Raw genomic sequence first — 14,518 nt, forward strand, 5'->3', positions numbered from 1 at the left:
GTAAATAAAAACATACAATACCCCCCCAACATTACAACCCACCACCCACATACCCCTAATATAACCCAACCCCCCCTTAAATAAACCTAACATTAAGCCCCTGAAGATCTTCCTACCTTGTCTTCACCATGCCAGGTATCACCGATCGCTCCAGGCTCCGAAGTCTTCATCCAAGCCCAAGCGGGGGCTGGCGATCCATCATCCAGCTGAAGTCTTCTATCAAGCAGCAGCTGAAGAGGTCCAGAAGAGGCTCCAAAGTCTTCCTTCTATCCGGGCAGAAGAGTAGATCCGGACCGGCAACCATCTTCTTCCAAGCGGTGACAAGCGGCTCCATCTTGAAGACCTCTGGCGCGGATCCATCCTCTTCTTGCGACGTCCTAAGTCCGAATGAAGGTTCCTTTAAATTATGTCATCCAAGATGGCGTCCCTCGAATTCCGATTGGCTGAAAGGATTCTATCAGCCAATCGGAATTAAGGTAGGAAAAATCTGATTGGCTGATGGAATCAGCCAATCAGATTCAAGTTCAATCCCATTGGCTGATCCAATCAGCCAATCAGATTGAGCTCGCATTCTATTGGCTGATCGGAACAGCCAATAGAATGCGAGCTCAATCTGATTGGCTGATTCAATCAGCCAATCAGATTTTCCCTACCTTAATTCCGATTGGCTGATAGAATCCTATCAGCCAATCGGAATTCGAGGGACGCCATCTTAGATGACGTCATTTAAAGGAACCTTCATTCGGACTTAGGACGTCGCAAGAAGAGGATGGATCCGCGCCGGAGGTCTTCAAGATGGAGCCGCTTGTGACCGCTTGGAAGAAGATGGTTGCCGGTCCGGATCTACTTTTCTGCCCGGATAGGACGAAGACTTTGGAGCCTCTTCTGGACCTCTTCAGCCGCCGCTTGATAGAAGACTTCAGCCGGATGATGGATCTCCAGCCCCCACTTGGGCTTGGATGAAGACTTCAGAGCCTGGAGCGATCAGTGATACCTGGCATGGTGAAGACAAGGTAGGAAGATCTTCAGGGGCTTAGTGTTAGATTTATTTAAGGGGGGTTTGGGTTAGATTAGGGGTATGTGGGTGGTGGGTTGTAATGTTGGGGGGGGGTATTGTATGTTTTTTTTTTACAGGCAAAAGAGCTGAATTTTTTGGGGTATGCCCCGCAAAAGGCCCTTTTAAGGGCTGGTAAGGTAAAAGAGCTTTTCTATTTTAATTTTAGAATAGGGTAGGGCATTTTTTTTATTTTGGGGGGCTTTGTTATTTTATTAGCTGGCTTAGAGTAGATGTAATTAGTTTAAAATTGTTTTAATATTTTTATTATGTTTGTAATTATTTTTATATATTTTTTAACTTAGCTTTTTTATTTTTTGTACTTTAGTTAGTTTATTTAATTGTATTTATTTGTAGGTATTTTATTTAATTTATTTATTGATAGTGTAGTGTTAGGTTTAATTGTAGATAATTTTAGGTATTTTATTTAATTAATTTATTGCTAGTGTAGTATTAGGTTTAATTGTAACTTAGGTTAGGATTTATTTTACAGGTAATTTTGTAATTATTTTAACTAGGTAGCTATTAAATAGTTCTTAACTATTTAATAGCTATTGTACCTGGTTAAAATAAATACAAAGTTGCCTGTAAAATAAATATTAACCCTAAAATAGCTACAATATAATTATAATTTATATTGTAGCTATATTAGGGTTTATTTTACAGGTAAGTATTTAGCTTTAAATAGGAATAATTTATTTAATAAGAGTTAATTTATTTCGTTAGATTTAAATTATATTTAACTTAGGGGGGTGTTAGGGTTAGGGTTAGACTTAGCTTTAGGGGTTAATACATTTATTAGAGTATAGGTGAGTTCCGGTCGGCAGATTAGGGGTTAATACTTGAAGTTAGGTGTCGGCGATGTTAGGGAGGGCAGATTAGGGGTTAATACTATTTATTATAGGGTTATTGAGGCGGGAGTGAGGCGGATTAGGGGTTAATACATTTATTATAGTGGCGGTGAGGTCCGGTCGGCAGATTAGGTGTTAATAATTGTAGGTAGGGGGAGGCGACGTTGGGGGCGGCAGATTAGGGGTTAATAAATATAATATAGGGGTCTGCGGTGTTAGGGGCAGCAGATTAGGGGTACATAGGGATAATGTAAGTGGCGGCGGTGTGCGGTCGGCAGATTAGGGGTTAAAAAATTTTAATAGATTGGCGGCGATGTGGGGGGGGGCCTCGGTTTAGGGGTACATAGGTAGTTTATGGTTGTTAGTGTACTTTAGAGCACAGTAGTTAAGAGCTTTATGAACCGGCGTTAGCCCAGAAAGCTCTTAACTACTGACTTTTTGCTGCGGCTGGAGTTTTGTCGTTAGATTTCTAACGCTCACTTCAGCCACGACTCTAAATAATGGCGTTAGAAAGATCCCATTGAAAAGATAGGATACGCAATTGACGTAAGGGGATCTGCGGTATGGAAAAGTCGCGGCTGGAAAGTGAGCGTTAGACCCTTACCTACACGACTCTAAATACCAGCGGTAGCCCAAAACCAGCGTTAGGAGCCTCTAATAGTTGGTTAAGTTTGAAGGGCCACTATAAATGCCACTTCAGTAGCTGCAATGCCTGTGGCCATTCCAGAGTGTCCCGCCAATCAAAGGTCACTCAGAGGACATGACCGTAGAAGCTGTATAAACTGCCATGGTAAAAATGTTGTTTTTCTGTAGGAGTGCTTCCAGTGAGAGAAGCAGTATGTGGGGTGCACAACCAGAGAGGCACATAGCTTGGTTACAGAGCATCTCAAAATATTGAGCATGGTACTGAGAGTTCTGACCTGGCTAGGCATTTTATCTACGTACACAATAAATGCATTGGACAGCTTTCAATGGCAAGTGATAGAACATGTTAGCGCCCCAGCTACGGGAGGAGATAAGACCACCAGGCTTTTCTATAGGGAAGCCAGGTGGTTACAACATAGATGGTGATGTTATCAATTTTGAGTATCACCAATAATTTTGCCACCTATGTTGTTGCTCTCTTTTTCTCTTTTCCCCTATGCTAACAGATTATAAACTAAACCCCTCCTCCCTTTCTATCATTGTGCAGGGGACTCGAACCATTTACATCACATCCTTTTCAACCGACTGCCATCTACATTTTAATTGTATAACTGGCATATGGTGTGTTACCGTCTCCTTGTATATATGTATATACCTTTAAACCATTTATTAAATCCCTCCCAACCTTGGTTTAGATCATGCCCCTTTCCCTTCCTCCCCCTTTTTGCTCCTTATTTGGCCTTAACTTTTGTCTTTTTGATATGTCATATCAGTCATTATCCTCTCTTTGTTGAGGCCTGTCATAAATATAGGTAGTCCACTACCCAATGGACGTCTACCTCTTTTCTCCTATTTTGGGTTCATTAAATGTATTACTATTCCCATATATTAAGATTTAATACATATATTTGCACACACATTCTATTTTTATCATCATGATTAAGTATTGATATGTAATATTAAATCTGTTTTGCAGAGGATCCCCATGTTTGTAAACATAATATGCACTTTGAATTGTAGTAAATGTATTATATTTATGTATACACTTCAGTGATAATGTTAATGAGTATTTTTTTTTAATTGCACAGCTTGTTTTAATTAATACAAAATTAAAGTGGCTATTTAAGACACGGATATCCGTTAGGCCATATGGCTATGAGTAAGGCAGTAAGCTGCCGAAAAGTGTAAGACAGACTGATCTATCTTATGCTGTATGTTTTAATCTCCATTAATAAATATTTATACAATCTCTTGGAGGCTCGCCGGTCTTTCTGTGTTCAAATCCAATTGTAACTTACCAGCTGGAGTCTTTGGGCTCACAACCAGCATCCTATCACGAGCCGCAGAGCTGTGGTGGCAGTTTAGAGTGACAACGGATCTTTCAGCATTTGGCTGTACCACTGGGAGCTGCAGACCTTGGTTTTCAGCAGTTCTAGAGGCTGAAGGATAGCGGAGACCAGGACCGGTGTTCTGAGACACACGGTAAGAAATCCAGTGAATGATCCACTAGGGGATCTCACTGCTTCAGGCTTTGTTCCATTCAACAGGGTTTGTGGATTGCAAGTATTGATCTCGCAATAGCAGGGTGATTTCCACATAAGACTTGCATTTAAGCTTTGAGCTATTTTACAGGGGACACACTGTGACTTTTCTATAAAAATAACTACTCTAAAAAGTTCCCTGAAACAGCATTTAGCTCTTTTGCTGCCCAGAGAAAATAAATAAAATAATCTAAACCCAAAGATGGTACTCATCAAAGTGAATCCGGGTGGCAGCGCTCTATCTTCATTCCGGTGGCAGTCCATCTTCTTATCTTCATCCAGGCGGCTTTCTTCATCCATCTTCAGCTCTTCAATAATGATCCTCTTCATGCGGTCAACAGCCATACACTGAATTTTGATTGCGAGGTATCGCTTCTATATAAGGGTACCCTTGCATTCCTATTGGATGATTTCATATTCAACTATAAATCAGCCAATTGAAAAGCTTTGAATTTGAACATCAAATCAGCCAATAGGAATGCAAGTGTACCCCTATATAAAAGGGGTACTTTGCATGATTTTTATTTTTTATTTGCGTAAAAGTTAAGTAAGTCTATTAGGTTAGGGGGTTTAAATGTTAGTGGGTTACTTTGCAGTGGGGGCTAGTGGTTTAGGGGTTAATAGTATATTGGGGACTTTGCGATGTTGAGGGGGCTGGCAGTTTAGGGGTTAGTAGTGCAGTGGGGACTTTGCAATGTGGGTGGTTGATGGTTTATGGTTTAATAGTCTAGTTTGGACTTTGCGATGAGGGGGTATGGCCATTCATGGGTTAAAAGTGTTAGCACACAAGTAGGGTGTTAAGTTTTTTCCTCTTATTTTGCTCCATTGACTTCTAGGGGGGAATACGCTATTGTACACGCAGTTTAGCACTGAAGCGATACCTTTTTACTTTCAACTCGTAATACCAGCGCAACATGATGCGCACAAAATGTTTACTGCTAGCGCAGTTAGCGCTCTACCAAAAGCGCTCAACTCGTAATCTATCCCATAGTGCCTGGTGATCTAAGGCTCTCTTGTCTAAGAAGCAGATTATCTCAGAAGTCTTGTCAATACCGTGAGATCTCTCTAAGAATTCTAAAAAGACAGATTCTAGCTTGAGAGCTGTTTATAAAGCTATACAGGGATCTAGATGTAAATGAAAGACACTTGCATTGAAAAATAATGCTCCAAAAAAGCCACTAAATATTTTGCATGATTTCTATCTATGCCAGCAAGATGTTGATCACCAAGCCCTAAGTAAAGCAACTCAAGGATTGCACTGTAAAAACACATTTAATAAGAAAATGTTAAAATATCGAAAACACATGAAAAACCAATGTAAATCTCTAACTATCAGGTATATCAAACATTTTTTAAGTAGGTTTGTGCAAAGGTAATCAGAAACCTTCATTGATTAAAGGGACATGAAACCCAAATTTTTTCTTTCATGATTTAGAAATTGCATGCAATTTTAAACAACTTTCTAATTTACTTCTATGATCGATTTTGCTCCATTCTCTTGATATCCTTTGCTGAAAAGCATATCTAATTATGCTTAGTAGTTGCTGATTGGTGACTGCACATAGATGCCTCGTGTGATTGGCTCACCCATGTGCATTGTTATTTCTTTAGCAAAGGATATCTAAAGAATGAAGCAAATTAGATAATAGAAGTAAATTGGAATGTTGTTTAAAATTGTATTCTCTACCCGAATCATGAAAGAAACATTTTGGGTTTAGTGTCCCTTTAAGGGCTAAAGTAAAAGTAATTCATGACAGATAATTAATATTGAAGGAAATCAGCGCAAACAGTCAGTATAACACATGAAACTAGTGAAAATGCATCGAATTAAAAAAAACATTTGAAAAGCGTAAGATAAATGGAATATCGAAAACCCCACAAAAACCCACACAATGTACTTTGCAAGGGAATTCTGGTAGATTAGAATGGAGCTCAATGATTTCACATGACAAATGTAAGCATATTGCATGTAAGTGACTACCATTAGGCATTCTAGCAATGATAAGATTTAACAGAAACACTTTGCAAATACAGGTGCTTCTATGGACCATGCCCATCTATTTCCCTGCTGGCCATCACTGCCTGTGTGTCCTGTTGATAATTGCTGTCTATGTTTAATGCAATCTGCTGGACCTTGCTGTATCTTGCCATCTGCATTCTGGCTTCTTTCTCAGCTCCTATTCATAGCTTGTGTTGTAGCTGCCCAATCCTGTTTGTTCCTGTTCCTGTTTGTTCACCACTTCTGCCTGAGATCCTGATAACCATTACATTCTGATTACACTTAATGTGACCATCTGCATACTGCGACCAATAGTTGCCTGAACTCTAATAGCCATTGCTATTGTCAACTCTGAACTCAGTTTTTCTAGGCATGTCATTAGCACCATCCTAGCAATTTTTCTGAAATTATTTTTTAATATTCTTTCAAGTATTGCAAACCTTAACTTGTTGAACTTTTGTGTGTGAACCATTTGTCATTGGTCTCTAATACCATATCATAATTTGTTGTTACACCTGTCTATTTATAGTGATATAAAGGTCCAAAATGAAATGTGAGTATGTCCATTTAAATATGAAATAGAAGGATGTTCGCAATATACTTCCATTAGCACAAAATGTCCTAATAAAATATATTACTGTTTTTCTGTGGCATACGCACATATCCTGTGAGGGCCCGTGCACCAGTATTCAAACACCATGCATGCTCAGAGGTAGCTGTGGTGTGTATTGCTTCTGAAGCTGTGCTTTGTGTCATACTACTGCTGACCCTGTGAGAAAGTGTAGTGTTTGAATACTGGTGCACAGCCCTCACAGGATATGTGCGTATGCCACAGAAAAACAGTAATTACTTTTATTAGAAGCATTTCTGCTAATTAAGGTATAATGCAAAAATTCTTCAATTTAAAACCTCTATTTTAAACTGAAATGCACCTATGTACAATTCAGTTTTGACCTTTCTATCCCTTTAAAACTAGCTGTCTCCTTAGCTAGAATAATCATTTTACACCAGACGGCAGAGTTTTTGCATTTATTTATTGAATTTTATAAAGAAATCCTTGGACATTATTATGAAACAATGTAACATATAAGCTGGATTTTAACACTCAGGGTTGTTAAACCAAATGTTTGAAAGAAGATAATCACAATCATAATTACAAGACTTGCTATAGATAGAAATATCCATAAAAGAAAAGAAATCATGTGGGTAGGAGTAATGAATAGTGACAACTAAAATGGAATACAGGTAAAATAAATTAACTTTTTTTCCAAGTGAGAATGTTTAAAATCTCACCCAAAGTTAATTGTGTAATATGTGAAATAGATAACTGAACCTCATTTAAAACAGTGAAGTGTCAGTTATTAGAATGTAACTTAATCCTGTATAGAAGTAAGGAATGAGTTTCAAATTAATGACAAAAAGATAAATGGATTTTTCTGACCTTTTTGAACAAATTTATAACACTGCAGTGAGATTGTAGTTTTAACTTTTTTCTATATATTGTCTACATGAGAATATTAGTGGAATTCCAATGCATTGAGGGAGACAGATGAAGATTATGGACTAGATCCCATCTAATGCAATAAAATTGAGCTGGTAGACAAATAAGTAATATTAGTGCAGTAATGTTTTTCTTTAGTGGATCCATTTAATGGATCCATTTTAGTGGCCATATCAAACCCAGGGTGCTGCTAATTAGTGACAATTCCCCAAATAATAGCAGCACCTGGCAGCTGTTAAAAGAGACCAACCATCAGGGAGTCCTTAAAATTAAAAAGGTGACACCCTCCCCACTGTAAATAAATCACATATCACCTCGGCAACTCACCATAACTTAAACCTAACTGGACCTCCAGTGCCCTAAGCTCTAATTGTTAGCCATCCATGAGTAATGAACTCCTAATCACCATAACCCCAATAGCTCACACGACAATAAACTTTTAACTGTCATGAGCCCAAGACAACTCACTGCAAGAAAGACAAATTTTGCTAAAAAGACTTCTTCTATTTCCCCCAATAAATAATCCCTCAACTTCTCAATTTTAAAAAATTCCCCACATAAATCCTCCTATTAAATCATTGTAAGACCAACAAATAAAAACATTTATATTTTAGACACACTGTAAGGCACCATTGTTATATATATATATATATATATATATATATATTCACACACACACATATGTATATATATATATTCATGTAAGATGTCTTTACCCTGAAGTAGATCAGCAATCCCCCTCTAATGATCCCCAAGCTTAGTATTTCACCTCCTCAGTGACCTTTTCTTTGTATAAGAGGTAGCTGGAAATGGGCAGACTAAGGTCAAAGTTCAGATCTTTTGTTATTCTAAATGGTTGATTTAAAATATTTTGAATAAATTATGGGATAAACTTTTTTATTAGCTCTTCCATATAAATAATCAGTCACTGAGGAGGAGCCAGGCAGTGCTAGGGGATCATTTGAAGAGTGTCATGCTATGCTATATTGCTGGCACATGTACTGTAATAACTCACATGCACAATGCATAGATTTGTAAGCTCAGAACTTACATGAAGGTATATAATACAATTACATATTAAAGGGACAGTACACTGTAACATTGTTTTTATATGACTTGTTATACCAGCTGCAGAGTATAAAATGTATGAGAAATTGCATTTTCAGGTTTATTTGTGTATATGAAGTAGCTGGTTTTGTGCCTTTAAACCACATCCTATTACAATGGGTTGAGTACAAACACTTGCTTCCTTATATTATATTTATCTGGAAAACTAAAGCTCAATGCATAGAAAGAACAATGGAAAATTATCATTGTATTACTTAACTATCCTGCCCCCCACTGAGAGTGTAATTGCTTCTGATGGCTGTGTTTACTTATGCTATTCAATAGCTAAGACTCCAGTATCAAAGCTTTCAGTATATGTTGGGAAACCACAAGCTAAATCATCTATTTCAAAGGCCAAAATAGGGGTAAAGGAGCTACTTTTAAACAATTTAATACACTCCAGCAGGTAAAATGAATCATTTGGAACAATTTAAATGGGAGAAATTTTTTGGGTAGACTGTCCCTTTAATAAACTCCTCATTAGGCTCTGTGGTGCATTAAGTGAGTTTCAAACAGTTCAGGGTGTCGTCCTCCTATGTGGGTGCGCTCAGGGAACAAACAAAGATGGTGGTCGACGGCTTCCAATATCGTAGAAACCAGGCTGCTCTTCCGATGTAAACAAGGTATGTGGTATCTGTAGTGAAGGAAAGAAGGCGCCAAATAGGGTGATATCGCTAGAAACAAATACAGAGGCAAAGTGACAAAGACTATTACTCACAAGCCAGGCGGCACTGAATCGTGCCTTCACAAGCGGACCGGGACCTCAGCTTTTTTAAAAAGCAAAGCGTGTCGGCTACACAGAGCCATTTCATCAGGCTATAATCTGATTATAGCCTGATGAAACGGCTCTGTGTAGCCGAGAAACGCGTTGCTTTTTAAAAAACATTTTAATAAACGTGTTTTTATATCCTGCTGGAGTTCATTCTCCACTTTATACAGTATTATATTTCCTTGATCACTACTGAGGAATCGGAGCAATTTCCCGGCACCTGTAGTGCATCATCTATCCCCAGCTGGAAGTGTAGAGACCCGTAGGTTTGTAAGGAAGGTGTGTTGCCGCTTTGGGCCCTGATTGGCTGTCGGCAGCGTGTTCCTGATCCATCGATTGTATTCTGCCTTGGTTGGTCTTCCGGGCGACGCTGAGGTCCCGGTCCGCTTGTGAAGGCACGATTCAGTGCCGCCTGGCTTGTGAGTAATAGTCTTTGTCACTTTGCCTCTGTATTTGTTTCTAGCGATATCACCCTATTTGGCACCTTCTTTCCTTCGCTACAGATACCACATTAAGTGAGTTTGCTTTCTTCTTTTTTGCTAGTCCTTATTATTTGATCTGCCTAATTACACAGAGCCTTATAATTGCATGTTAAAAAGTCTCTGTACATTTGTTTCCACAAGACAATACTATGAGCCATAAAACAAAACTCAGTTTGCAGTGTGCATGTCTGTATCATACACAAATTCTTTATTATAATCAAACTTCACAAAGCCCCTGTTACCCCTGTTTACTCTCATGTGTACCTGTTGTATTGTATTGCACACCCTGGAAGTATTCCGGACAAGGTCTGGCCACAAGCTGTCCAGCTGCAGAGCGAGGCCAGCATGTCCCAATCATATCAATGGAAGCGTTACAGGTGAGACCTATAAAGAGAACAAAATTACTGAGCTTAACATTCATCAAAGAGCTTTTCCTAGTAGTGCATACTCTGGTAAGGATCCTATGGCAGAGTTGGCTGGTCTTGTGTCTTGATCCCATCCCAAGAGTAACTGAGCTAACAATATATTATGGTCCCTCCAATCAACTGGGCATATTCCTAACAGTTTCCCATCCCATATTGGCACCATTTGAGCATATACTGTAGGTCCTACCTGAATGCACTGTAATCAGGGTACCATCCTAGATGGTAGATTCACTTATAGGAGGAATAAATCCATTGGAAGTATTGTATCTCCATCAGAACTTAAGAAACCAGCATCAGCAACTACAGCATCTTAATGGCTGAAACATAGAGGAACTTTTAAATGTGGCTACTCCCAATCTTTAGCATGTCCATGTCGACACAACCTTCCAGTCATTTGTGACTGGTGAAACTTTTGACATTGCATCGTGCCTCAACTGTAGATCTACCTACTGCATCTACCTGTTGTGGTGCTCACTTTGTAACCTACAGTATGTAGGGTTAACTACTAGAGAAGTGCATTCACGTATCCGTGAACATTTGTCCACAATCAATGTGGGCAAGATTAAGTACACCCCTAGTGGATCACTTTGTAAAAAAGCATAACAAAAACTGTGAATCTTTGAAATGTATCATAATTGAGAGGGTGCAGGCACAGAAGAGAGGAGGGGCTAAATATCAAATATTATCCAGGCAGGAAATGTATTAGATCTTCAGACTTCAGACCAAAATACCTTTTGGTCTGGACTCTAAATATGATTTAATCAACTATTGGTGTTGACTTTTCCTCCCCTCCTCTCCTGTGGGCCTTTATCTCCATCTTGTCTTCATTCTTCCCCATTCTTTTTCCCTCTATATTATATTATTTTACATTTATCATGCATCTTCAGTCATTGTGTACATTCATGTTTTTCCTGTATTCATCTTGTGTATATGTATATATATTTTTATACACTCTATATCATAAATGTATAGATTTATACTCTTTTGATCACATTCATGTGTGTATTCACATCACATGGGATTTTGTGTTAAAAGCCCGTATATATATCCATGATATATGTGCAATAACTTAATAATCTTATATATATATATATATATATATATATATATATATATATATATATATATCACAAAGTCTTTGGAAGAGGCACTCCATATATTATAACATCCTCCAGGGTGCACTTACAAAATCAAACATCCATAGGTAGAAAAAAGGCACTCGCTGAAAAAGGTAAAACTTAGCCTTTAATAGCAAAATTTAAAATGCATTTTAAATTTTGCTATTAAAGGCTAAGTTTTACCTTTTTCAGCGAGTGCCTTTTTTCTACATATATATATATATATATATATACACACACACATTATCTGTCTAATTATTTTGTTTGAACCTTAGGTCACATTCTGATTAGACATGTGTGTTTTGTTTAGTTCTGAATTGAAATTCAGACAAATTCGCAAAATTCGGAGATTCAAATCGATTCGAATTTCTGAATTACCCTAGCAACGAAACTAAACTAATCCGAATGCATTTGTAACGAATAAATCCAAATTAGTTCAGATTTATTTGTTACATTCAAATGGCCATGGACTAATCACAATTCAGTATAAAAATCAAATTTATAATCACAATTCAGTATAAAAATTACATTTAGTGAGATTTAGTGAGATAGAACAGTGAAATAATTCAGTTTGTGTAATTTGGAACCATCTGAATCAACATAACACGCACAAACTTCCAAATTTAGGAATCAAATTTGAAACAAATACTTCCGAATACATCCAAATGTATTTGAATCCGAATGAAACCGAAACGAATACATTCGAATGTATCCAAATTCGAATCGATTCAAACCGAAATCCTAAAAAATTGAATCTGTCCAAAATTAATTTTTCCGCTGTGCACTTGTCTAATTCTGATCTTTCATTATCCTTTTGTAATGGATATTGTATGCTAGCCAGGGATATATATATATATATATATATATATATACATATATATATATATTCCGATTTTGTTAATTTATAATGGATAATATCAATATTTACATTTTTTGTTTATTTGGTTATGATCATTTGCACATAAGACAAATTTTCTATATTATATAATACTATGCAAATTAATAAGACATTTAGATGGTGCCATGATTGTTTGATGCATCTACTGTTCATATCGTCACATTTTTTTAAATGTATCTTTCCAACTATATATGCTTTCCACTAAGCAATACTTTACATTGAGCATTTTTATTTATTTGATTGACAAAATGTTACATAAAATTGTTCAACACTATCGTTACTGTGTACAGGGACCTCGGGTCCCAGGCTTGTGAAAGAATGTCAAAGCTTAATGCAAGCAATTTTGTAATGAATACCCCTGTATCTTTAAATATTTGTAAAATAATTCTGCCAATCAGAACCCAGGGAGGGGTTTATAAGTTTGAGTGAGTGAGTTGATTTTATGGACTATGAATACAGCTCTCAGCCGAAACGCATTAGTCTGCTGTTCTAAGGGATACAGTCCCTCTATGTTTTAATTGTAACAATAATAAAAGTCAAGTTTTACTTTTTTGTTACTGGTGACTTTTTTTTCATTTTTGGCTTTCTATCCTAGATGTGGCCAAGTATTTTATCAGGGTTACCATCCTAGATGTGGCTGAGTGTGTTAGTATTCCAACCCAGAAGACTTTATGCTAATATAAGGATTTAACCCCAGATTAGCTGCACCAGTAGAAGGATTCTAGCACTGAGGGGTATTGTATTAGGTCTAGATCCTAATCAGGGTTATCTGCATCAGCATATAAACAACACTATAGACATTGCTGAGTAATTTTTCTCTCACCTGTTACATTAAGGTTGTGCTGGTCATTCTCACATTGGTTTTGAACAGAGCTGAAAGTGTTGATCACCTACAAGAAAAATAAATGCATGTTTACAAAATATGATAGTAGTATATAATAAAAAAATATGTCACTTCTGCACTAAAGATTGTTAAAGGGGCACTAAAGTCAAATTTAAAACTATCATGGTTCATATAAAGCATGCAGTTTTAACAGACTTTCAAATTGTATTTATATGCACACTTTCTAAAGCACCAGCTACTACTGAGCATGTGCAAGAAGAGTTCTCTGTGTATATGGATATGAGCCTGTAGTTGGCTGATGGCTGTCACATGGTACAGGGAGTCAGTAAATTTGTCAGAAATAAATCTACTGCTAAGTGCTAATGCTCTTTCTTTTTATTGTTGATGATAGAATTCTGTAATGTAGATTGAGTATGGAAACCACTAATCCAGTAGATATTTACTAGTGCGTTATCACGCCTAGGTCCAGTGCACATATTGCCATATGTAGTGAGTCTATAGGGTGTATATTTTCTGCCAAGGAAATATACAGATTTGATTGGTTATTTAGTTCATTTTTCCAATGTAGTGTGTTTTTTAATTCTTCTGGGTAGGACCACAGAATTCGGGATAGCTTTCTCTTGTATTGGGCAAATGCATAAGCATCTGCAGGACTTTTTCCATGGGATCGGCATAAAATATATTCAACATAACAATATAAATGTATATAAAAATGCCATATATATTAACACTTTTATCATCCATCCATTTTTTATAACCAAACAAGTCTCTAGCAAGTCAATTTGTTGTATTTTGGGTGCATGGATTTCATTTTCATCTAGACCTGGTTTATAATGGCTTAAAGTGAATATAAATTTTTATGAATTAGTGCTCAGTTTTTAAAAATACTATCAAAAACAGCGGCACTTTAATTCATGAAAGTTTACATTGCAGCGTAATTTTACAAATACTTACCTTTCTCTTGAGCAAAGCCAGATCGCCAATCCCCCGCCTGCTTCTCCTGCTGTACTTATAAAATATAATAATATTACAATAAAAACATGGATCCATGTAACACAATGAGCTAAAAAATATAAACAATTTATAGTAAAAACAATGCAAATAGTTCCTGGATTGTGTTGTGGACCACGTTAATGGTATTAATCTATTAGTCCCAGAGAATAGTCTATAATAACTCTGTGTCCAATCCTTAAAGTGATGATGTGCCAACAAAATATAATTACTGTGCAAAAGAGTAAATAAGCAAACTGGAAGGATAGACAATTAAGGGGTCACTTCCGGTGT

At 37.1% G+C, this 14,518-nt stretch overlaps 1 protein-coding gene across 1 annotated transcript in view; it reads right to left on the reverse strand.

Annotated features, from left to right (window-relative positions):
• CRHR1 (corticotropin releasing hormone receptor 1) overlaps window positions 1-13,710 on the reverse strand; it is a 220,501-nt gene extending 206,791 nt beyond the window's left edge. The window contains exons 1-3 of the mRNA XM_053718246.1: window positions 13,678-13,710; window positions 13,214-13,280; window positions 10,214-10,333 (exon numbers count right to left, since the gene is read on the reverse strand). Of these exons, the coding sequence (XP_053574221.1) occupies window positions 10,214-10,333; window positions 13,214-13,280; window positions 13,678-13,710 (220 nt within the window). The remainder of the gene's footprint in view (window positions 1-10,213; window positions 10,334-13,213; window positions 13,281-13,677) is intronic.
• Between the last annotated feature and the right edge of the window lie 808 nt (window positions 13,711-14,518).

Source organism: Bombina bombina, chromosome 1, assembly GCF_027579735.1.
Source record: "Bombina bombina isolate aBomBom1 chromosome 1, aBomBom1.pri, whole genome shotgun sequence".
Classification (NCBI taxonomy): Eukaryota; Metazoa; Chordata; class Amphibia; order Anura; family Bombinatoridae; genus Bombina; species Bombina bombina.